This window comes from Amblyomma americanum, chromosome 11 (genome assembly GCF_052857255.1).
Source record: "Amblyomma americanum isolate KBUSLIRL-KWMA chromosome 11, ASM5285725v1, whole genome shotgun sequence".
NCBI lineage: Eukaryota > Metazoa > Arthropoda > Arachnida > Ixodida > Ixodidae > Amblyomma > Amblyomma americanum.
This window is the reverse complement of record NC_135507.1, coordinates 52139363-52162933: the sequence shown is the minus strand read 5'-3', so window position 1 is coordinate 52162933 and position 23571 is coordinate 52139363. Positions and strand designations below refer to the sequence as shown.

Genomic DNA, 23571 nt, shown 5'->3' with positions numbered 1-23571 from the left:
AAATATTTACTGCAGCTAGAGTTCCTTTATGTTACTCCTTTATGTTCCTTTATGTTATGTTCCTTTATGTTCCTTTATGTTACGTTCAAGCCGACGTCCTAATGTGCCGGTGTCGAAGCCGTTGTCAGCGAAGCCAGCAAACAATCCAGCGGAGCCGGCTCAGAGGATTTATTAAGGCGCAGTTACGTAGTTGAAACTATTAAAAAAGTTCAGAAACGAGCAATCCGCAAAGTAAAATGTAAAATTGTAAACTATAGCTCAACCATTTAAGGATAGTGAAAGTTAATGCTTGTTTTTTTATTAAACATGGTAACCATGCCAAACATAAAGTAACCCTTGCGCAAATTGGAGTTTCGTCTGGACGGAACTCTAGCGCAAATTGGAGTTCAGTCTGGACAGAACTCTAGCCACAGCCCTATAATCTTACTAGAGAAGATTAGCCATGCAGTTCTGTTTTCGTTTTAGTAATCCATAATTCGCATGCCTTGACTTTGTTTTTTAGTATTTGCTGCAGGATGTTTGAGCATGCTTGCTGCAGTGCCGTTGCCGATTGTCACACCGAAGTACGTGCTGATTTTCCTCAGGGCAAATCGTATTTAGCGGCAGTGGGCAAGCACATCACTGGGCAGCGTTACAGAGTGCACCTCTTCCCACAAAAAAAAAAAACGTAGTTCGATCAAAGATACAATGAGAAAGGAGAAGAGCTTACGCATGATGAAGTGAAGAACAATGCAGTCACTGTGGTTGGTAGCTTCTTTCTCCTCTTTTCCAGGGTCTTGTTCACAGAGCGAGCCAGGCCAGTTCATAGAGAGGAAGTGAAAGATTCGCATCTGGTGGTGGTGGCGAAATTTATTTATCGCGTCGAAAGAAAACTCCACTGTTCGGGGAAGGGCCATCAGTGCAGGAGGCTACTATGGTCTTTGCTTTTAGCTGGGCCTGGTGCACCAGCCGCCGCTAATCATCCAAGCTGGAACTCCACAGTGCGTAAGAGGATTCTGGTCTATAGCACCAATTAATCATGCTAGGGAACTGAATCTATGGATTAGTGTTTTTCTTTCGTGTCGGCAGGGAACTCGTCATTGAATGGCTTATTCGGTGACCCTGCTTACATAGTTACGGGATACGTTTGCAGCCTGAGCTGCATCTCTTACGGTTAGGGGGGTCTCCTGGGACTAAGCGGTGAGGAACTGAGGTCCTGGACACTGAAGTTGTTGTTGCTGCCTAAAAAGCGATGGCACATACCTTTATCTCAAGCGGCTCATAAACGTAAATAGAGGAATGTGTGAAAACAAAAAAAATCACGAATTTTGAGAGACCTTGAGGAAATCGGAATGAAAGTCGAGGAAACAAAGTGGTGAGGGTTGAATACCTAAATTTTAAGGCAATAATCAGAAATAAAATAATTTTGAGAGAAAAACACAAGTCATTACACAGGACAGAAGAACGCCAGGATGCGAAAGGAGGCAAGATCCTCTAGAAGGACACTGTAGATGGATGGAAATCGATGTGATAGGTGTCTATAGGGGCGTTTTATTCAAAAAGCATGACACGTGTTGCGTGGTTCTGAGAATCGTGTCATGTGACGTCACCTACCACGGGACATCAGGAAAAATAGGTGACGTCAAACCGAAAGGGAAGTCACCAAGCCAGAAGCGACGAACGGAAATGACGTCACCGAATCGGAAGTTTTCCGACAGCGCCTTCATTATGACGCCACTCGGAGGTTCGGCGTGTGTTGCGAACAGAAGGGCTGAGGCGTAGTTACAGGTTGCCGCACATGGAAAAGGGGCAAGTATCATCATCCCTCCCTATCACCGCGGGGAAATGCCACCTGCTTGTGGGTCGGAGAAGGGTGGCAGTCGGTAGCACCGGCGGCTTCCAATCCGTCGGCCGAGCCTGTGAATAAAGCCGCTTAAGCGGTACCCGCCGCGGTGGCTCAGTTGTTAGGGCGCTCGACTACTGATCCGGAGTTCCCGATTTCGAACCCGACCGCGGCGGTTGCGTTTTTATGGAGGAAAAACGCTAAGGCGCCCGTGTGCTGTGCGATGTCAGTGCACGTTAAAGATCCCCAGGTGGTCGAAATTATTCCGGAGCCCTCCACTACGGCACCTCTCTCTTCCTTTCTTATTTCACTCCCTCCTTTACCCTTCCCTTACGGCGCGGTTCAGGTGTCCAACGATATATGAGACGGATACTGCGCCATTTCCTTTCCCCAAAAAACAAATTATTATTATTATTATTATTATTATTATTATTATTATTATTATTATTATTATTATTATTATTATTATTATTATTATTATTATTATTAATATTATTATTATTATTATTATTATTATTATTATTATTATTATTATTATTATTATTATTATTATTCGTCCTGAATCATACATTCCACTTCCGCTATTAGCGCTTCAGTGCGTCACGTGCACGTCGTCTTCCACAGTTGCCGAACGACATTAGGTCGCAGTATTTTTTTGTGCGCCAAAAAATAATAAAGAGTTTGTGTGCAAAGATAAACGACCAGAAACCAAGGAGCCGTGAGAGCGCATCTGGGGTAAAGCACGCGGCAAAGTTCTGTGTTGCTCTTCCGTAGTGGTGTATCAGATTCCGCTGCCGTGTGGCCGGGCATATGTCGGCCAGACGGGATGATGCCTGCATGAAAGGCTCTGCGATAAACGAAGGTAATGCTTATTTAAAATTTACAGCGCGGAAAAAGGGGACTTCAAGGGCAAAAATCACAGGACAAGCGCTTGTCCTGCGTTTTCTACCTTAGAAGTCCTCGTTTTCCGCGCTGTTATTTTTAGTTATGTATCACCAACTCGCCTGCCTTGCTACCGTGTTTAAGGTAATGCGGCTTGCTAACCGTGCCAGGCAGCCCTGCGACTCAATGCTCTTAGTGACAAAAGTGCAAACCCATCCGCCTCCGGTTCTCTCGTTGTTTTTTTTTTGTCAGGCTCTTTCCTATGCTGTGAAGCATCAGTGCGAGGTTCTGCGTTTTCTCAACAGAACTGACGCCGTCAAATGGAACATCCAAAGCTGAAAGCGCTTGTTTGGACCATAGAAGATTCGCAGAACCTACTGAGAATGGCCTTTCCGCATGCGACAAATGCTTCCCTAGTCGTAGTTATGAAGAGGGTCCCGTTTTAAAAGAGTCTCGTATATACTGGGTGTGCTTTTCTTGGTGAGAAACTTGTCGCCTAGCTCGAACCGTGCCATTAAAAGCAAGAGGAAACGACTGAACAGTGGACAGCCTACTGAACATGAACAATGACGACAGAGTTCTGCAAACAACTCAGGCATGTTCTTAAGAACGTCAAGCGGAGTATCCACTACGGCTTGCAGTTCACAAGTAGTCCCTACATATATATCGAAACTTTCGACTCTTGCGGAGAACAGAGTTGCCAGAGTAATAGCTGCACTATATCAACACATCCACATGCTCGCAGAGTGGGGCGAATGCAAAGTTAGAAAGGTTCAACCGGGAGTACAAATTCGCCACTGTATGGCGACACTGCTAAAGTCGTCAGTCCATCTTTTTTTCGAAACGACATGCGGTCGAATGGTCGACTGGCCCGTACTGTCTCTGGCGTCTTTTAACCTCTGGAGTTCTAATGTTGAACCAGCATTTTTAACGTTGTGTGCTGTCAACACGAGCACACTAACGCAACCTATTTCACAACGTCAACAGCCCTACTCCTACAACCAAATGCGCATAGCGTGTGTATCGCTGCGGTAAAAAAACCTTACTGCCCTTTGCTTATAGTACCCTTCTTGTAAACCTTACCAGTTTTTCTCCGATAAAAAACGACCGCTTTTAGCGTTTGCATCGTAAAACTAACCGAAAAAGACCAGTTTCCGAGATAGAAATAAAAGCCGAAGACCAACAGCCGATCTTTCTTAGAAAAAAAAAAAACACCGGGAAGTCCATGGACTGACTATAAGAATGATAGAAGGCACGATCAAAGAACGAAGTTAACAAGGGACCAGTAATGGGCTGATGGGGTGCCTTTGTCTAAACAAAACCAGACGCTGCGCTACCGTAATTCTATAGCGACAGATGTAAATTCCTCTACACCCGAGAGGTTGTGGTCTGCAGGAAGATGAAGAGGGGCCTTTGAAGTTAGGGAAGGAATGCGTGTCGAGTAGTGGCGTAGCGCGGCGCCTCCGCGGCGTTCGCTCACTTGTGTGTCTGTACGTGTGTCCTGCAGGAGTAGCTTCAGCTTCGGCCGCGGCATGCAGTTTTAAAGAGCGGAAAACAAAGGAAGCCACGCACTCTTTGCTTCCTCCTCCCCCCAACAAGCTGTAGCAATAGCGTTGCTGTTAGAAGCCCGCGCTCGGATGCATCCACCCTACGCACTGCGCTTGGCCCGTCGCTTTGACGACAGTGTGACTCCCGACCTTAGCTTAACGGAGAGGTACTGATCTACAACTATACCGAAATTCTTTTTGCATTCTTTGTACGTCTACCTGCCATTCCCCGCACACTAAAGGCATCTGATTCATCTATGCTGAGCGGTATCTTCTAGGCTAAAACTCTGTACCTTCACCGCCGGTCTACGGAATAACTCCGTTAACCCCATTACGTACTCTGATAGCACTCAGCGCCAAGAAGTCTGGGTTTCACGCGCGAGATTATCACCGCAGCTCAGCGACTGCTGTTCCGCATAAGCGCTTCAGAACGTTGTTATAATTCACCGGAGCGAAAGGAGGGCTCCAATGCTTATTGTTTTAATTTGAAGTGCTGCAGAAAAGGCAGCATTTAAGGGCGTTACACTGATTTCAAAACTGTAACTATGATGAAGCCTGTGGACATAGTTGAAGAACTTCTCAAAGGGCCTAATTTTATGCAGGCTGGGATTGCCGACGGAAGAATCATCGTCTGAGTTCTGGTCAACACTGATTTCTCTGTTTTAACAGTGCAAGCCCGATGTAAAGAAGGGCATGCACCTTTTAAGGTGCGTGCAGGTCACAGAGCACAAGGACTCTGTCTTGAAACGGAGCGCTAGCTTGAATGATGAAGTTTAACTCTCTGTACTGATGGACAGAACGAGAGTGGTTGCGCCGAAGCTCGTCATCGGGCAGACATCAGGCTTAGGCAGAAATGTATTGCTATTGACCTATTTTTGTGACACACATCCTGAGGGGGAAATATTAATTTTGAAAACTAATCATTTCGACAGCTTTGCCTGTCTGGTTGGGTTTGATGACATGTAGTACACTGCCCATCTCCAACCAAAAAATGTATTTCCGAACCAAATTAACATTTGGAAGCCGGCTCGGCTCCTTCATCAGGGGTGACTGGGGGCAGTAACTAGCGTCTTTTAAGTATAGAGGGGAGGAGGGGGTCAAAGGAATGAAAGCTGTGATGCGAAAGGCGTGGGGGAGGGCCAGCATCTGATGCCGGTTATCTTAAACTAACACCAATCTCAAGACTGCAATTAAAATTATGCTTTTGGCTAGAACGAAACCTATACAGAAGGATACACGGCTGCGTCAACCGTTGGTTGCTGAGATTAAGGTAAATACTAAGAATCAGTGGGGTGACAGGGTGGCGTCGTAAGCAACTCTGAAAGAATAGCGATATTTTCAAAAGACCCTGCTGAACCGGCTTATTCCATTGAGGAGCACTTCGCACTTTTGCTCACTATAGCAATGCGGCCATCCGCTTCTTTTACTAGAGAGAACCAGGGGCTGGGGGGGTCTCGGCCAAGGATTGCTCTCTTCATAGTAATAAGCGCTCGGGTAACACAAATAAAGTATTTTAATAACGAAAGCTTGATGCTGCAACCAGGGTGTTGTCGGTGCAGCCCTCCTACTTCCTGTACCAACGATCGGAGAATGAATCCGGCGGCAGGTCCAGCTGGACTTGGTCCTGTTGCTGCTGTCCCTTTTGCAAAAGGAGAGAGTCACAAATGAACAGAATCAATCTCTCGCTGAAACTATTCGTGTAGAAATGTCTATTCATCCAGCAGGTAAGTTTGTGATTGCAGCAAATTTAGTTTTTATAAAGGAAATCTGTTACTACCTGGCACAGCAATAGACCATAATCAAGCCAGCAACAATAGGGACTGCACTAGTTAAGCTCCCTTTTCAGTCTGCCTTCCTTCATGTAGTTAGTAATGTGCCCAGGTGTTGACTGCGCACTAAAAACCCGCCTGTCTTATCACAGCCTATTGTGAGTTACTGCATGAACACGATCCAAAAAGCTACTGTGATTGAAGGATTATGTAGAATGATGCGAGCATTCTGTTCAGGCCACAACGGATGAAGGAAGTGACTCTGAAAAAAAAAAATTCTTGTGGATTCATACGCTGTCCCCCAAAAGTGCTTTGGGAGCCAAAATAAAGTTAAAAAAAACACGAAGGGTATAAAGGAACCTTTCATGATTTGGCTGCGTCTAGTGCTTCTTGTGTTTTTGGTGCACTACAAATGCGACCTATTTGTATGCATTTTATTGACATTCATATTTTATCAAGAAACCACGGTGCTGAGAAATATCATTACGAAATGAAATTATGAAACCCGCGTACACTGAGTTTTGTAACTGTTATTTAAATAACGCAATCATATTTAACATTTGATAATGGCAAAGTTCGCGCTTTCTTACAAAAATGTCGTACCTGTTCGTACAAGTTGGAATGTGTGCGTTAAAGAAAGCGACACAATCAACAGCTTATATGTGAATTACCAAAGGAAATATATGTTGGTGGTATAGGCCTATTCAATCAATTTGGCATGATTTGTCTTGAGACGTCTAAGTTCAGTTCTTTTTGATCAGTCGGCCTCACAACCAGATTAACCTCCGCAAGGATGGAACGTATTCCCTTCGTTCTGTACTTAAATGTTTGAACTCATGCTGTCGCTGCATATTATTTTCAAACGCCCAGGAACAGAGAACACTAAGCACTCGAAAGCGTAGCCCACAAAACGTCTTTTTTCCCCTAGCTTCATCGCAATAAATTTAATAGCGAACAAGTAAGCAGATCCGAATGCGCAAAACAGTTTATTTCCACTGAAACTTAGCAGCAACATCCTAGCGATGACAATAAAAACTAGATTTTTGGCAAGTGTCCTTATAAAAATTTGTGTTATTTAAATAAATCAGCTGACTTTTCATAACACGCTTCATCTAGGAAGTGTTGCCCACTGTTCTTAAAACTTTCGGCGCGATTCCGCGTAGAATGAGCGGCCCTAGTTGTTTCGAGTTTACGCACTCCTTGTAACTGCTTGTAGCCTGTAGCATCGAATACTTTGTTAATGAAAAGGAAGTTGGCACATGACTAGCACAGTTGGCACGAAATTTACATTCGGTATGGAGTTCTACCTGCTGCAATGCAGTCGCGATTTTTTTCTGTCATAATATAGCTGGAAATTTTTTTATAGTCTGCCCAAACTATAAGTAAGACTGTAAGAAACACAAGCAACTGTTGTCGCTAATAATTTAAAATATTTTAATTGCCCTACTTGCTAAACCCCAGTAACTACTGTTATGTTTAAAATGCAGCTTGAACTCGTATATATAGCTGTTGCGTAAAAGATGATTAACACTGTAAGAAAAACAATAACCATTCACCCGAGACTATTTGCACGAAAAAAAAATTTCTCAATGTGCCCACAAGAGCTCTCGTTACTTACCTGTGTAAATTGTTTGCACTCCGCTGAAAATAGTTCGTAGTAAGAACTCATTACTCAAGTGAAAAAAGTGGCAAAATGCCACAAGATAAAGTTCACTTAAAGGGCAGAGAAAACTTCACTCAAGAGGAGCACAAAAAACAAAGAAAAAAGGCAGAAAATATGGGTGAACATTGGGACATTCAAAGAGCTGCACAAATTAATACTTCTCATCGAAGTCACTACCTTCAGTTCGTAGTTGCAGAAAAAGAATGTTTAACGCCTTGATTCAAGCTTAGAGTTTCAAACTTTTCTTGTTATAAACAAGAAATTAGAATTCCAAGATGTAGATGTGCACCAATTTTGGCATCTCGAAAATTTATCGCGCGATAAAAGGAAAGAGCGCGTGAAAAATACGACATAAATGACCTTTATTTCAAGGTGGAGGTTTTCTCGTGTTGACTCGCGAGAACTGAAAGCTTAGTTTCGGGTTGTTGATTTTCACTGTGGCATGGCCAGCGATGTCAGTCTATGAGTAGTCTTCAAGGGAACTACACAAAACGTCAAAGTAGTCTGGTGGCATCGATATTGAACACGACAAGGCGTGTAGAGCAAAGCTCTATAATGCGGCCAACAGAGACCGGTCCACCAGATAAAGTAGCTTGAATGTACGCACTCAGACGATCATGCGGCAAAAAAAGTGTGCAATGCCAAGTGTATATAATATCGAAGGTAGACGCTGGCAGTTGTTCTCGATGTGCCGAAGGAGGCACATCGTGTGTTCACTTCTTTTGAGTTCTGCTTCAACAGTGCAACATTTTAAAGCGCACTGTGAACTGTATTTGTGTGAAGCAAGAAACAAAAAATGCCTAGCAGTTTTGAGAATTTAGAGAAACTTGTTTTCCGGTGTGTGTTTCTCATTGCAGCTACAAGAAGAAAAATGACTAATGGACCCGCACTAACAACTTGCGCTATGGATAAAAGAAATGGAATTTATCTCTTGTATACGGTGTGTGGTAATTGGAAGGTTTGAGGGATGCTTCACCGAAGCTTGCCAAAAGTGTTTAAATAGTTTTTTTAGACATAAGAATAGCTGTTGCGGCTGAATAATACAAGTGGCAGACGTCTAAAACCATATAAATTTTGTTTACTCGTAAGCTGTTCGACTAAATGCAGGTAATTAACACTATAATCTGTAGTCGCGCACCTGGTTGTAACCAAAGCTTTTTACCTGGCCGTCAGCGGTACCCACGTAGATTTTTAGAATCTCGAAAAGCGGCATTGAGCTCATAGCTCGGCCAGGACGAATTGTGGCCTCCGGGCACGTCAAATCGGCACCACGCGGCCGTAGAACACACGCGCGTGACATTTGGCGTCGAACTGTGATGTGACACAAGCAGGTTTACTCGGAGTCGGACTTGTCCCGAGGGCTTTTGTCGCACCAGTGCCGCTGCTTGTTGCTCAAGCCCTCAAGCGAGGCTTCGACCGAGAAGGTCACTTGAGAGCTGTCCCGCAGAGTGTCCTACGCTTTTGCGCGTGACGACGCGCGCGCTGAGGCCACCGCGTTTACGCACGGTGCTCCGGAAGTGCTGGAAGTCATCTCGCAGCGGCGAGAAGATTCGCGTTTTCGAGGATCTGATATGGCTTTACTTAACGGCTTGCCATAAATCCTTTTGTAGGTGGGCGCCAGGAATAGCCGCAGCGATCATGTCGGTAATAACTTGCAGTTGATGTGAAGCATCATCGACAAATAGCCGAATTCGCCGTTTTTGATACGAGTGCTCTGATTTCCAAGTAACCAATGAGTGAACTTGCCATAATTTGTTTTATGTTTTGTATTTTTTTGTGACGCTCAATTTGTCTAGAAAAAAGATTACCATCTTACAAATATCAGTTTCCGCCATGCAGATCGTTATAGGAGATAGGTACGCACGCGAATCGAATGTAGAAGATTACTTACGTGGTATTACTGGGCATGGTGGACACGTCGTTGGCTTGCACTGCAAGTTAGGCATAGGTGTTAGAATTCTTCCTGTGGTTCTGTCCACGCGCTAAAACCTAGCTTTGTTCGTATCAAATGCCGAATCGAAGCGTCGCGCTGCAGTTTCGCAGAACGTTATAAAATGTGGTGCATATTAGTTATGCAATCAACGTCTTGTGCCGCAAGTGAACGCTACAAAAAACGCTTACTGCCATGCCATAGCAGCGCGGACTTGCTGAAGGCAACGCAAACCTTCGTAGATTCTGTATGACCCTTTCTCTAGACACGCCCTAGAGAACCGTCTATAGGCAATATAAATTTTTTTGACACTCTACAGAGAATCTATAGATTTATGGCCATACACTTTCAGTAGACTTTGGTCTATAGAGAGACTTTGATTTATAGAGACATTGGTCTAAGTATAAGTAGGTATAAGTATACTTTACTTTACTGTTTTTTAGATATAAGTAGACTTTGGTCTATAGAGTGTCTATAAACTATGAATAGACAAAAATAAATGTCTATAGGAAAGCAATAAAGTCTATAAGAAGTCCATAGACTGTTTCTAGACAATGTTTGTAAGGAAAGTGTTGTAGTTAATGTCATTTTAAATTTACATTGCTTAAAAAGCAGATTCAGAACATCAATAACAGGTCACAGAAGTTGCCCCTGGTTGCCTTGGCATCTACTATATGGCTTGCGTCTGCAGTAGGGGTTTTGGTAGCGCCAGTGCTCCAGGTACGTTCAGGCATTAAGCAAGAAGTGAAATAAGGAAAGCAGAACAAATTAAGTGCTTTCACAGAAGTGCATGACAGACACAAGGATTCTACGGCACCCAACAGTGATAGATTGTTTTCTCCTACTGCCTTCCAGTGGTTCTAGACATGCACATTTTTTTTTATTTTACCTGACCGAATTTCATATTTTCGCCTTCGGCAAGTGCGACCCGAATATCTCGCGAAGAATTAGGACGTGTCCTGCTACCGACAGAACTTGGGTGAACTGGTCGCGCCGCCATAGTGAAGGAGGCTTTGCTGTGCAGGGCAGCTGACTTGTAGCTTTCTGCAACCCCTCCACATGAAGTATGCTTGTGGTGTCTTTGCAAAAAGTTTGCACCCCCCCCCCCCCGCCCTCTGAGACTGCGATTTACCACTCTTCGCGACATGCGCACAGTCGCGTAGGATACATTTGTAAAAAAAAGTGCAGAGATAGGAACGATTTAAAGCCATAGCACTTACGGTCATCTCCGAAGGCGACGGTGATCTCTGCAAGGCAGAAAATTGATTTTATAGTTGATAAGCCTTGTGTGCCATAATCAGTCCTGAGGCAGCCTATCTTAACAAGAATGGCCGGGTGCAGAGTGAAATATAAATTCTCACTCTCTAAACACAAAGGACTGAAAATGGAGTAAGCTGTCCCCTAGAGCGCTTTTTATATCTCTTTTCAATCCCACATTGGTGTATTTGTGTTTAAAATGTACATGTGAGGCGCACTCTGAAACAGGAAGTCACAAAACTTACTTCCACACCTGCGACTCTAAGCTGCGGTATAAGAGAAAGACTGGAAATCGATTTTCCTTTAAGAAACTAGCCATATGATAGGAACATTTTCTAGCATAATTATTCAGCTTACTCACGGTGAAAAATGTTCGATATTAAGTTTGAAAGTCCCAATGGTACACATGGGCTCCGACAGGCGCCATAGTGGAGGTCTCCGGATTAATTTCGATCACCTCGGTATCATTAACATGCATTTACATCACACAGCACACGGGCGCCCTTTTGCATTTCTCGTGCACCGAAATAAGCCCTATCCAGGTTCTTGCCCAAATAATTTCTTTCCAGGCGACCTGCCCCGACTTCTTGGTTTGTTTGTCGCTCGTGCAAACCAAATATTTCTATTTTATAATGCATTACGTTTTCGCTCCGTCCTCGCCTTTAAAAGTGATAGCATGTTGCGTTTTAGCCTCCCCCCCCCCCCCCCCCCCTTCCCGTGCGCGAAAAATGATGTTCATAACTAGCCATTCCATTTCACCCCTTAAGAAATGCAAGAATTGAGAAGTCAACGTTGCCTTTAAAGTTTGCATCCCATTTAAGACAGGTCTTTTTAGGAAACAGGATGAACCCGTACATGTTCCAGCAAGAACCAGAGCAAAGACCGTTTTCCATGCATTTCTCTCTAGACAAAAACTTCATACTAGGCATCTGAAGGCTCGTACCAAGTCCGGTAGGCACCCACTGATACTGGGGAACGAACCCAGGACTGCCCGCATACAGAGATGCTGCCGAAATCACTAGGCCATCATCGCGGTTCGGTGTAAAGCGGTCGATGCGCCAAGCAATACACATAAGGCAACCGGATGAAAATTCATTACACTGCAGTGGCCTGCTATCAAGCGTTAAAGAGACCATGTACTGAAATATATTTTAGGCTTGCACAGCTGTGAGACTTGTAAGCTTGACTGTTCAGAAAAACAAAAAGAAAGAAATATTTTTGGCTCGCAGTTAAACGAGGATGCTTAATTGGAACGCTATATTTAAAACATTATGCTGCACAGTGTTTTACGCTTATATAATTGCAAGGTGTGTCCAATAAATATGGCTATAGTATAGTTTATTGGATCCTGGCATCGTGTCTGTTCGCACTGTAAGTGTGCTGACAAGATGGCCACTTTTGAAACAGGATTCCACTGAACAGAAATATCAAAAGATTTCGTGCAATGAGCCAGTTGCTGCTGCTTACCGTTTCTCTCGTAGACGTTGCTATCGTCTGTAAAAAATATGGCAGAAAGTGCATTGCTAATAAGTTCCTAATAATTTTGCTTTTATTCACCACTTTATTTCTGCCTTTTTTTTCAAAGGCTTTCGTTCTTTGTGTAGTCCTAGGTAGAGAACTTTAGCTTAGTAATTAATAAAAGCATTTCGCCTCCATCGAAATGCGATCGCCGCGGCCTGGATCGAACCCGCGTCTTTCGGACCGGCAGCCGAGCACCATAACCGCTGAGCCACCGCGGCGGAAATGCTGTATTTTTTAAAAGACAAGAACTTCGGAAGCAGAAGGAGAAACGTGAAGATGCGTTGTTTTTGAAGTTGAGGTGTTTCGTGGTCTTTGTAATCTGTGCTCGGCGCCTTTCTTTTATTCGTTTAGTGCAGCTTTGTAGCGAGTGTCGCTGGGAGACGCTAAAGATGTGGTGGCAGCGGTTTTTTTTTATTAAAATAATAGTAAAAAGGAAGGAAAAGATTTTCGTTCTGGAAAATTGAATTCCCTCATTAGCACCCCCCCCCCCCCTCCCTGCTCTTAGAACGCAGTTCTTGCGTTTATTTTGCTGCCCGTTCTATACTAGAAGCATATTAATAAGGCAGGCAGTGGCTGCCTTGCATTTGTTTCTTTGATGAATCTGTTTTGTGGTATGAATCGCGACGCGCTGTGAATGGATTGAGACTGGTTGAATCTGAAGTAACACGGTGGTTTGGACTAGTTGGTGGCAGTTCATAATGGAGACAAGTTTCGCAGCATGAATAAAACGCACACAGAAGACAAGGAACAAACAAGACAGGACTGTCTTGCTTGTTCCTTGTCTTCTGTGTGTGTTTTACAAGTTTACAAGCATGAATAAAACGCACACAGAAGACAAGGAACAAACAAGACAGGACTGTCTTGCTTGTTACTTGTCTTCTGTGTGTGTTTTATTCATGCTGCGAAACTTTTCTACGTTGAATCTGAGCCGGTTGGTACGGGAAGCAACGGTAACAAGTGAGTGGACAAGTGAGCATTGTCCTTCGTCCGCTCATTTGTCTTACCGTTCTTTCACGAGCTGACGCAAAGCAAGCTGTGGATGGAACTTGTGCTTTGCTTGGCACAGAACTGTGAAGTGTGGATGGTGCTCCGGGTTCTTCTGGACTATACAGACGGAAGCATGGCTGCCTGCCCTGTCTAATATTCACGTCCCCGGGCTCTTTGTGGAAGCATGTGCAAACTTGATTGCGTTACAAGTCCTCTTTCATCGACGCATTAGTCTTTTAAAGCACCGGCCTGGGTATTTGGAACTTTTTTTATCTCTCTCTGTGATTGACAAACATCCCTGCTGGGACAACACGAAAAGAAGATGGCGCATAGAAGTTTCGTGCCTGCTTGTAGCATCGCCGTGAAAAATAAAAAAAATTCCTGGCAGAAACGAAGTAGCACAGAGGAACAGGACTCCTACAGCTGTGGTTTATCGTAATCTGCCCTTGCACTGCCATTTTACCGTTGCTGTGAAGCGAATCGCCAAGGCGAAAGTTTCTCAGCGACGCATATCTAGAAGTATTGTAATTTAGGCGAATACGTACCATCGTGATGGAAAGAAACGCGAACAACCCGGAGCCTACGCGCTGCGCTGTTAGAATTCCTTTTGATCGCGCTTTTAGATGGGTGGTAGGAAAAAGAGGTTTGAGTCATCCTATAGTGCAGCACGGACGACTCTAGCGTCTTTTTGCGACCACCGAAGTAAAAGAGTGATGAAAAGAAATGCGAATAGCGGAGCGTCTAAGCTCCGCTCTGTTTCTCTGTTCACGTTTATTTCCATCGCTCCCGTACAGCCATGTTATTATGTCGCCGAAGAACGATCGAAAAACTGAAAAAATATTCAGTTTTCCTTCGAGTAAGATGCTGTAGTAGATATGTTCCGAGAAGTCTTACCGAGCCATCTGCAGGTGTTACTGGACCAGGTGGTGGGACAGTCTAGAATGAAGGCGTTGGAATGCATGGTGTCATGTGTGTTGCATGTTGTAGTAGATATGTTCCGAGAAATCTTACCGAGCCTTCTGCAGGTGTTACGGGGCCAGGTGGCGGGACAGTCTAGAATGAAGGTGTTGGAAGGCATGATGTCATGTGTGTGGAGTTTGTATTCCACTCCTGGCAGTAGCTTAGATGCGTGTCGTTTCGGCTGCTTTAGTGCCATATTTTGTCGCAAGACAAAGCGTGATGACCCGCCACACAGTTGAGGTCTTGCATAATAATTAGCCTGTTCCATGTACTGTAGTTTAACTACACCTTCAGTGACGCATATTGAAGAAGAGTCAACGGCAGGTGGCACGACTGTACTGTGTAACCACGGGTCGTGTTGTTCTCTGAATCATTGCCTTGCCCTTATCTACATAACGTGTTGCGTTTAGTCGCGTTGAGTGCCATTCCAGTCTGCCATTGCCTACTAGGCAGCAAAATAAATATTAGTTTCTCCAGTGTTGTGAGTGGCGCTTGTGGTGTCCCTAGGTTCCGTCTGTAAGTACAGGACAATTAGAAAGGATGTGTAGGCGTGTTTTAGCATTTAGTATTGTTCTACCCGTTTGACAACTGCTTCGAAAAGAACACATTGTATGTATCGAAAGTAACACACTGTGATTATGAAGAAAGTAAGGCGATGCTCGGATGAAGACAAAAGTCTGGCCAGTGTAGGACAAATGCTAACGGAGTTTGCAGGATCTAAAATACAATCTTGAATTATGAACTGGTAAAATTTATATCACTTTATTGTTTATTATAATAATAATGTCGATATTACGAAATTAAACTAACCAGAATGAGATGACAGTAACTTACCGATTCACTAGGCGACGTCTCGACAGTCTGCAGGTTAGAAGGGAAAGGTCACTTTATATGAATTCACACCATTTGATATAGTCAAACGTAACAGCAGTAAATGAGCTTTGTTTTTTCGTATACAGTTAACTGTTATTGCCTTTCCTCTGGTTTTTTGTCAAGATGTTGGGAATTCTTGTTCATTAAAATCACTCAATATTTAAGTCATCTTCTATGGATCACGAAACTCGGCGGGAGTTGTGCATCAGGAGCAGAAGTGTGCTTTCGCGTCCGGCGGTTTCTTTGCTATGCGCTCCGCCACGCATGTGTATTGGGGTATCGATGTTGACGTCGAGCACTCCCTTGTTCCGCAGCCCAGATAAAACCCGACACTGAAAATCATTCAGATCCGTCAAGATATGAGAGTTCACGCTTATGAATAACAACAGATTGGGCACTGACGTATGTGCAGAGGTTGTTATGAATGAGATATGCTTTTTTCAATTTCCTCAAAGATAAACTGACAATGTAACTTGATTATGTCAAGAATAAATTGGCAAGGGAATGGCAAGGGAAGGGACTCCGCTAGCCAAAGTTTCGAGAAAAGGACTTGTGTTCATCAGGGTAAACGTAAGTGCAAGATTGGATGCCATAACCATCCCGAAAAGATGAGCAAGCTTGGGCATATATCATGCGGTTAAACATCAGCTATCAGGAAAAGGGACCAAAGAGAAAAATAGTCCTGCACAGAGAACATGGAAGAAAGCAGTAAGCAAAGGGAAAGAGGGTGTGAGTTTAGGTCGGGAAGGTCCTTCGCTCATCATCATAATAACTACGGCCACTGCAGGACAAAGGCCTCTCCGATATCCCTCCCATTAAACTTGTCCTGTGTGAGGATGTCACCTTATGCCAGCACTGCCGTGTCGTGCACTGGAAGCTGTGCCTAAAAGTTTGTGCTCCTTCGCAGATGCGGCTTACATATCAGAACTCTAGCCGTCAGTTAAAACACAAGGAACTCCTTTCCCACAAGCAAAGCCATACGCCACGTAAGGCTATGCGTTGGTGCGCCCAGCCCACTTTTACTTGAGAGCGCGGCATGGAAACAGTATTTCATGTACATATGCAGATGATCTCGTGAACATCATCACTTAAAATGTGCATTCGCTTTATCAGGAATCAGGGCGTTCCGGCCAGACATTTTATAATGTTTCCTGCAGGTAAAGTTCCCTGCAGTGGATTTCAAATGTGTCAGAAGAATGTCAGAAGAAACGTCAGAATAATAGTAATAAAAAACTCAATAGAACTGCACCAGAAAATTGACCTCCAGAAGAAGCGTATTCGTTATCACGAAGCTTTTATTATACCTGGCCGATTTCTAATTAATTCATCAGCGCAGTAGAAGGACAATAAATGGTTTATGAGAGTTTAACGTCCCAAAGCGAGTCAGGCTATGAGACACGCCGTAGTGAAGGGCTCCGGAAATTTCGACCAGTTGGGGTTCTTTAACGTGCACAGACATCGCACAGTACACGGGCCTCAAGAATTTCGCCTCCATCGAAATTCGATCGCCACGGCCGGGATCGAACCCGCGTCTTTCAGAAAGACAATAAAGGCGCACAACAAAACTACACAACCGATCAATGAGGAAGAACATGTTCCCTGATGTAAACTGCCACACACAAAAAAAAGGGTTGACTGAAAAGAACCACGTTATTTTATTATTAGCGAGCTAGAGGAAAGACAAGAGCCTTTCGAAAATTTGAACATGCTAATCTATGTATCACAGATTCGATCTTCTTGCGCATTCTTCGACTATTCATGCCGTACACAATAGTGTTGCAGTTAACTTTGGACCAATGCTAAAATTGAACTGCATTTGGCGATCGCACTCCAAAACGTGATTGATTAGATAAGCATCCACTCATAACCATGGGAAATCTACAACTGCATAACTTTTTCTAAAACCAACCACCTTGTTAGGGAGTGGAAGATAATGCAAATATCTGTATGTCAGAGAGAGCAGAATTTCAGCCAATATAGTTTTGATTTTCATTGATAACAAAATCATCACTACACTATTTTTTTTTAGTCCGTATTACTGTGGACAACCAGCCTTAGAAAACCAGGGTGGTATTGTGCTCTATAAAGATGCATTGATCACCACAACACGCAATTCGTTCTTGAGTTTGTTTTATTCCACCGTGAAGGTGTAACAAACTAGAGCTTCAATAAAAAAGGGAACTGCAGCGTGAGAAAATAATTGAGGCGTGATCTAGTCGAAACTCAGAGCGAGAACTTGTCGAATGCTCTGAAAACATTAAAGCAACTGTAGAATAGAACAAATGCAGTGAGGACGAGAGTCTAAATATTATGATTAGCTGAGACCCGGTCGATTTACTTAGGGCACACAGTTATAACTCTTGTTTTCCATAAAACATCTAATACGGTTCAATATTCATAAATTCTAAAAATTGACGATGAAGAAGGAATGGAACTGAACGAATGATTTGAGCGATATTGGAATCGTATCTTATCATCACTAAATTGTCGTCGTGAATAAATTTGTATATTCAGGCTCTTATAAAGAAATAATCAAACACGGCACTTGTTTCGAAAGAAGATGCCATATTGCTTTACGATGAAGAGGGCGTTAGTTGGCCGGTATAACGAATGAAAGCCGTCTGAGGCTTCTTAAAAACCAAACTACAATTAGACTACAAAGAATATTTTTCGTATGTCCAATAGTGTAACTTAATATGAAAAATTAGTTTAATCATCCCGTTGCAGTTAAGTCAAAATTTTATATATTATTCTTTGCTGAAAAGTTATTTACCACAGTAAGCCTTGGAGTGTGTCAATTTTTTCGCCAGACCAGGGACCAAACTAGATGACAACAATGGAGCAAGAGTGAAGAGTGGTAGGATAGCAAATGACACCACGAAAAGATTCGATAAATGAGCTTGCAGTATGAGCTGCCAAAGAAAATATTGGCGAAACAAACCATAAGATAGTATGGGTGCGTGACTAAGAACACGGAAGGTCACCAAGCTTGCTGACTTGGACTATTTGGAGCATCCAGTAAGCAACCATGCTATTGGCGGAAAGCATCGTAGCGACAAGAGGAAAAACACCATTATTTATTTTTTGATTCGTTGAGATAAAACCATAGGACCTCGGCCCATCCTTTCAAAAGAAAGTTTATCATTGAACACATCACTGCAGATTTCGGTAGGGTGATAAACGTTGCCGCAACAGAAACCATGCGCGCGCTCGAGTGCACTGATGTAAAGAAAAAATTTTGCCGTGCAACAAACTACTTACAGAGCTTGAGCTTGCAGTTTCAGATGCCTAGGAAGGAACAGCCAGTCAGAGAAAGAACACGTTAGAGACCGTAATGCCGCATCTGAATGGCTAAGACGAAGGAAGTTGCATGAAGGTTGAATCAAAGCGTTCATAACAGCCTCTTTTCCCTGCTGTAAATTACTGTTTGCGACAGAATAAAGAAGGTCGAGTTAATACCTGACCTGCATTACCCGCGTTTTTAATTTCACACATAAAAATGATATTTAGCCCGATGTTTATAAATATATCCTATAAACCGAGACAGAGCGGAGTAAAATATGCGTGTGCCTTAACCGTTGCAATAAATTAGGAATAGAAGAGCACGGGGCTTTACTAATCGAATCTATCACAAAAGCTTACCGTGCCTGAACTTGTTGTTTCAGATTCCCATGAAGAAAGAGCGGAATAAAGCTTTATAAAGACAGTAAAAATGCATTTTGCATTACCAACTGAACGTTACTAGAGAGAAAGCGGACGGAGTTCAGCAGTCACTTTGTAACGCTAAAAGTGGAAACTACATTAGCTTGTGTCGGGACATGTTTGGTGATCTTTTATAAATATTGATTGTAAAGAGTCCAGTCGTGCGAATAAATATATAATGAGTCCAAAAACACTGCCGCAAAACCAGCGAAGGAACCGGCTGACCACAATGAAGTGTGAGGTTTCGGCGCCGACAACACGAAAAGTTTGCCGTGCCCGAGTTTGTCCCGATTCCTCATCAACAAGGTGAAAAAAAAAAAGCCGCCGTCTGGAAGAACTTGAGTTACGAGCGTTAGCTGTTTGGTTCACTAGCATTGATATGAATGAGATTAAAGTGAGGTAGACCAATGGAAATCCGAATTTGACATCTTGAATTTATCAGCGATGTCACGAATCAAGTACCAATTGGATATATCAGGGACGTCACCAATCAATCAACAATTTCATATACTAGTGACGCCACCAATCAATCACCAATTGGGTTGCTATATCGATTTACTATGGGGGCCGCCATCTTGAATTCCTCGGACTTGGAAAATTTCACGCCGAAAATAGGTGGTAGCAGACCCCAAGAAATCGAGAAACGTGCTCAGTAAGAGCTAACGCTCTTAAAATAGGAATGACAAAAGAAAGTACGGCACCTGAGCCCGGTGATGAAGATTTTATATAGTGGAAATTGCTATTAAGAACCTTTCGAGTGCCGTTGACGAAACCACATTACAAAGAAACAAAATATAGCGGCCGCAACAGTACAAAATCCCTATAAATGTAGCACAAACGTGATGAAAATTGGTCTGGGTATTGTTATTTCTCTTAAAAAGCGGGGGTGGAAATGCAGAGCTTGCGATTGAGAAAAAAAACATCCCTGTCAACAAAAAACGCTAAACATGCCTGAGCCCTTGGTATGAAATCGTTACTAACAAATATCAAACAGGACGCAAACTACGAGAGAACGCGCAGCATTGGTCCGTGACTATGAAGGCGTGATGTGACTGAACAGGGCAATACATAATGCTTTGCAAGTGGAAAGTAACCGGTGTAGCTGAAGAAAATAATAAAATTCGCACTGCGTTACCAAGGCTTGCAAATTCGCTTCGCAGGGTTCACAAAACTTAAGTTAAATATCCCCTTTTCACGATCCGTCAATGGAATCTTTCGAGTGGAGCATTTTCGATGAGTCCTAATGCTAGCGAAAACCTGCGTTGAAGTGAAACAAGCGCATAGATATAGAAGAAGCGCATTCATTAGCAGAAAAAGCTTACCGTCCCTGAACTTGTTGTTTCGGTGCCCTATGGTAAAGAAGCAAGAAAAAAGAAAAAAAAACAAGGAAAAAGAGAATTTCAGCATTGTTGCACGCAAGGCAAGACGAGACCTCATCAAAACTCAAAGTAAACAGGTCCTGACGGCTGCGAAACGGTTACAAAATTGATGTGCGAAAAATCTAAATCAGGACACAGCTCTTCCTGCGAATGTTTCTACAATTTGTTTAATGAAGACTTCGTCACTCAACTCCAAAATAACAGCAGAAGTTTTCGTGCTGGTTCTAAGATAGCAACACATCCCAGTGGGTAGCTGTTGTCCATCTCTTTTTTTGCCCTGTCCTTTGTTGTTATTTTTTCGCTGTTCCTCTCTTTCGGTTTTATATTTCTACATATTCTAAAACCAGCGACGGAGCTGAAAAAAAAACATTCTGGGGCCCGAAAAGGTTGCATACATCATCGTGAATGCTTACCGTGCCTGAGCTTGTCGTTTTAGTGCCCTATGAAACGAAAGCCAAGAAAGTAGAAACCATGAACCACCGTAGAGCGGCGTTGCATATGTAAATGGATGGTTCATGGTTTATGGGGGTTTAACGTCCCAAAGTGACTCAGGCTATGAGGGACGCCGTAGTGAAGGGCTCCGGAAATTTCGATCACCTGGGGTTCTTTAACGTGCGCTGACATCGCACATATGTAAATGGAGCAGGACTGAATATTAGTGGTAATAAGACATACTGCGCCTGTCTAAAGAGACTGCATTACAAATGCAGAAAGAACTCTTGCCTGTGAAACGAAGCATCATAATAAAGTAGAAACCATGAACCACCGTAGAGCGGGTTTGCATATGTAAATGGATAGTTTATGGTTTATGGTGGTTTAACGTCCCAAAGTGACTCAGGCTATGAGAGACGCCGTAGTGAAGGGCTCCGGAAATTTCGATCACCTGGGGTTCTTTAACGTGCACTGACATCGCACATATGTAAATGGAGTAGGACTGAATATTAGTGGTAATAAGACCTACTGCGCCTGCCTAAAGAGACTGCATTACAACTGCAGAAAGAGCGCTTGCTTGTGAAACGAAGCATCATAATATCCACAAAGTAATGCCAATTTCACTATATTTAGGACAACTGAAGCCAGTAAATATGCTTTCTCAATAGGAACGGCAGCGCTGTGCACTTTGGTTCATCTTTAAGTGAGTAAGCAAGCGGAAAGGGGTTCCCTGTGCATGACTAAGAAAGTCCGAGTCGACAAAACTGCTTATAATAGCTTTGGAGGAGTCCTGAACGCAAATGCGCTGCTGCGGATTGCTGCCGCAAAGCTTTGTAACGTTTATTTCTTCTTGTTTAACACCGCCGGCAAGCGGCTTTATCGCTTTATTTGTGATGCAAGACGAGACCTTCTTTATTTCGAAGAATCGCAGCCGTGCTGTAGTGATTCAACGTTGTTGCAGACAGTGTTTATTTTTTAGGCCGTCTCTCGAAAGTTTGCTGTCAGCTTTAAACTGAACACGGCTGAGAGCGGCGGGCATTTCGTTCGACGACCGCCGAGCACGCTTGCTGCTTCGCCGCCGTCGAGTCATTCACTTATTTGTGGGCGCAAGTCAGCCCAAATAAAGAGTTTTGTTTTCAAGCTACTTTCGCTGTCTTCCTGCTCGCCGGACTGCAGTCACAACTACGTCACATCTAATGAACGTGTTGGCCTGCAATCCCGCTTGGCCCCCAAAATGAACCCTGGTGCGCAGTCAACGCCCGTCATGATTCGCCAGCCTTGAGAGCCACCGACGTTTCATGTACGACCACACGAAAATATAGAAGGCGGCCTGGACGTGTAGAACGTGTGGCCTCACTGAACGCTTGGGAGGACAGCGACAAGCTTCGTCATATTTATTTTGCATCGGAGGGCCCCATCAAAAACGTGGTTGGAGTTCCCGGGTTTGAACCCGACCGCGGCGGCTGCGTTTTTATGGAGGAAAAACGCAAAGGCGCCCGTGTGCTGTGCGATGTCAGTGCACGTTAAAGATCCCCAGGTGGTCGAAATTATTCCGGAGCCCTCCACTACGGCACCCCTCTCTTCCTTTCTTCTTTCACTCCCTCCGTTATCCCTTCCCTTACGGCCCGGTTCAGGTATCCAACGATATACGAGACAGATACCGTGCCATTTACTTTCCCCCAAAACCAATTATTATTATTAATATTATTAAAACCACGAATTTTCCCTCACGACCTGAGTGATCTTCACGACGCAGCTACTGGGAACGTACCCTAGCGTCGTACGGAAAGAAAGAGCGGAGGTCCCGCTGCAGTCACGAATTCAACACGCAAACGGGACCGTGACTGCGTATGTGCAAGAAATGAAACGCCTTTTCAGGCGCGCCAACTCTGACATGACTGAAGAAAAGAAACTCATCGTTCCGATGCGTATCGTAAAGGAGCAACTGTTGGGCGGTCTGATACGGAATCCTCCAAAACCCATCACCGAGTTCTTGGTGGAAGCTTCTACCGTCGAGAAGGCCCTTGGCATCCATCAGTACAACCGAACACTTCAAGTGCTGACGGCAAACCCCTCAGATGATACACCTGCAAGCGGGGATAACCTACACGATCTAATGCGCGAAATTGTTCCGCAAGAACTGCGTCCACTTCTGCCATTCCAAACGCAGCAGCCACCGGTAGCGTCGCTCACGCACGTCACTGCCCGTACAGACGCATCCACCTGCGCGGTTTCGCCATCGACGCCCCAGGATCGTTCCCCGGCCAGCGACCACTGGAAATCGACGACTACCCGCGTCGACAGGAGCATAGGCCTAACCAGTATCCCGCTCATCATCGCCGTCAGCCTCGCGCTTCGCGTCGCCACGCCGCAGCTACGCAGCAACTTTGCGCGGAAGGTCCCCCAGCCCCCGCAGAAAGCAACCTCTGAAGGTTAGGTTGCTCACCAGCGAAACGACGAAGATCCTTCACCAAGCACGCCGCATGAAGATGCCGCACCCGAAACTCGAACGCCGCACACAATGACAACCTCGACCACGACACTATCGGACATGGGAATGACGCCGCCACAATGAAAAGCCTCCTCGACACGCCCTACCCAAGATTCACATGCTCGATGAAGCCGTGAGCCGAAACTGAGGACGACGTGCAACGCAAGAGCCAGGACACCCGACCTAGAAGTGGCTATCGACGGTCGTACAATATCAGCTCTAGTCGACACAGGAGCTGACTATTCGTTGAGTTATGGATCATTCACTGCGCAGCTGCGGAAAGTCACGACCATTTGGGATGGAGCACAAATCCGCACCGCAGGAGGCCACCTGATTAAAGCATCAAGACGATGTAC

At 44.2% G+C, this 23571-nt stretch overlaps 1 protein-coding gene across 1 annotated transcript in view; it reads right to left on the bottom strand.

Annotated features, from left to right (window-relative positions):
* Nucleotides 1–5746: 5746 nt before the first annotated feature.
* Nucleotides 5747–23571, bottom strand: part of LOC144109618 (uncharacterized) — a 128011-nt gene continuing 110186 nt past the window's right edge. The window contains exons 73-82 of the mRNA XM_077642437.1: nucleotides 20706–20732; nucleotides 20236–20262; nucleotides 18473–18499; nucleotides 15173–15199; nucleotides 14273–14314; nucleotides 12338–12364; nucleotides 10834–10860; nucleotides 9575–9614; nucleotides 7639–7661; nucleotides 5747–5890 (exon numbers count right to left, since the gene is read on the bottom strand). Of these exons, the coding sequence (XP_077498563.1) occupies nucleotides 5816–5890; nucleotides 7639–7661; nucleotides 9575–9614; nucleotides 10834–10860; nucleotides 12338–12364; nucleotides 14273–14314; nucleotides 15173–15199; nucleotides 18473–18499; nucleotides 20236–20262; nucleotides 20706–20732 (342 nt within the window). The 3' untranslated portion in view covers nucleotides 5747–5815. The remainder of the gene's footprint in view (nucleotides 5891–7638; nucleotides 7662–9574; nucleotides 9615–10833; nucleotides 10861–12337; nucleotides 12365–14272; nucleotides 14315–15172; nucleotides 15200–18472; nucleotides 18500–20235; nucleotides 20263–20705; nucleotides 20733–23571) is intronic.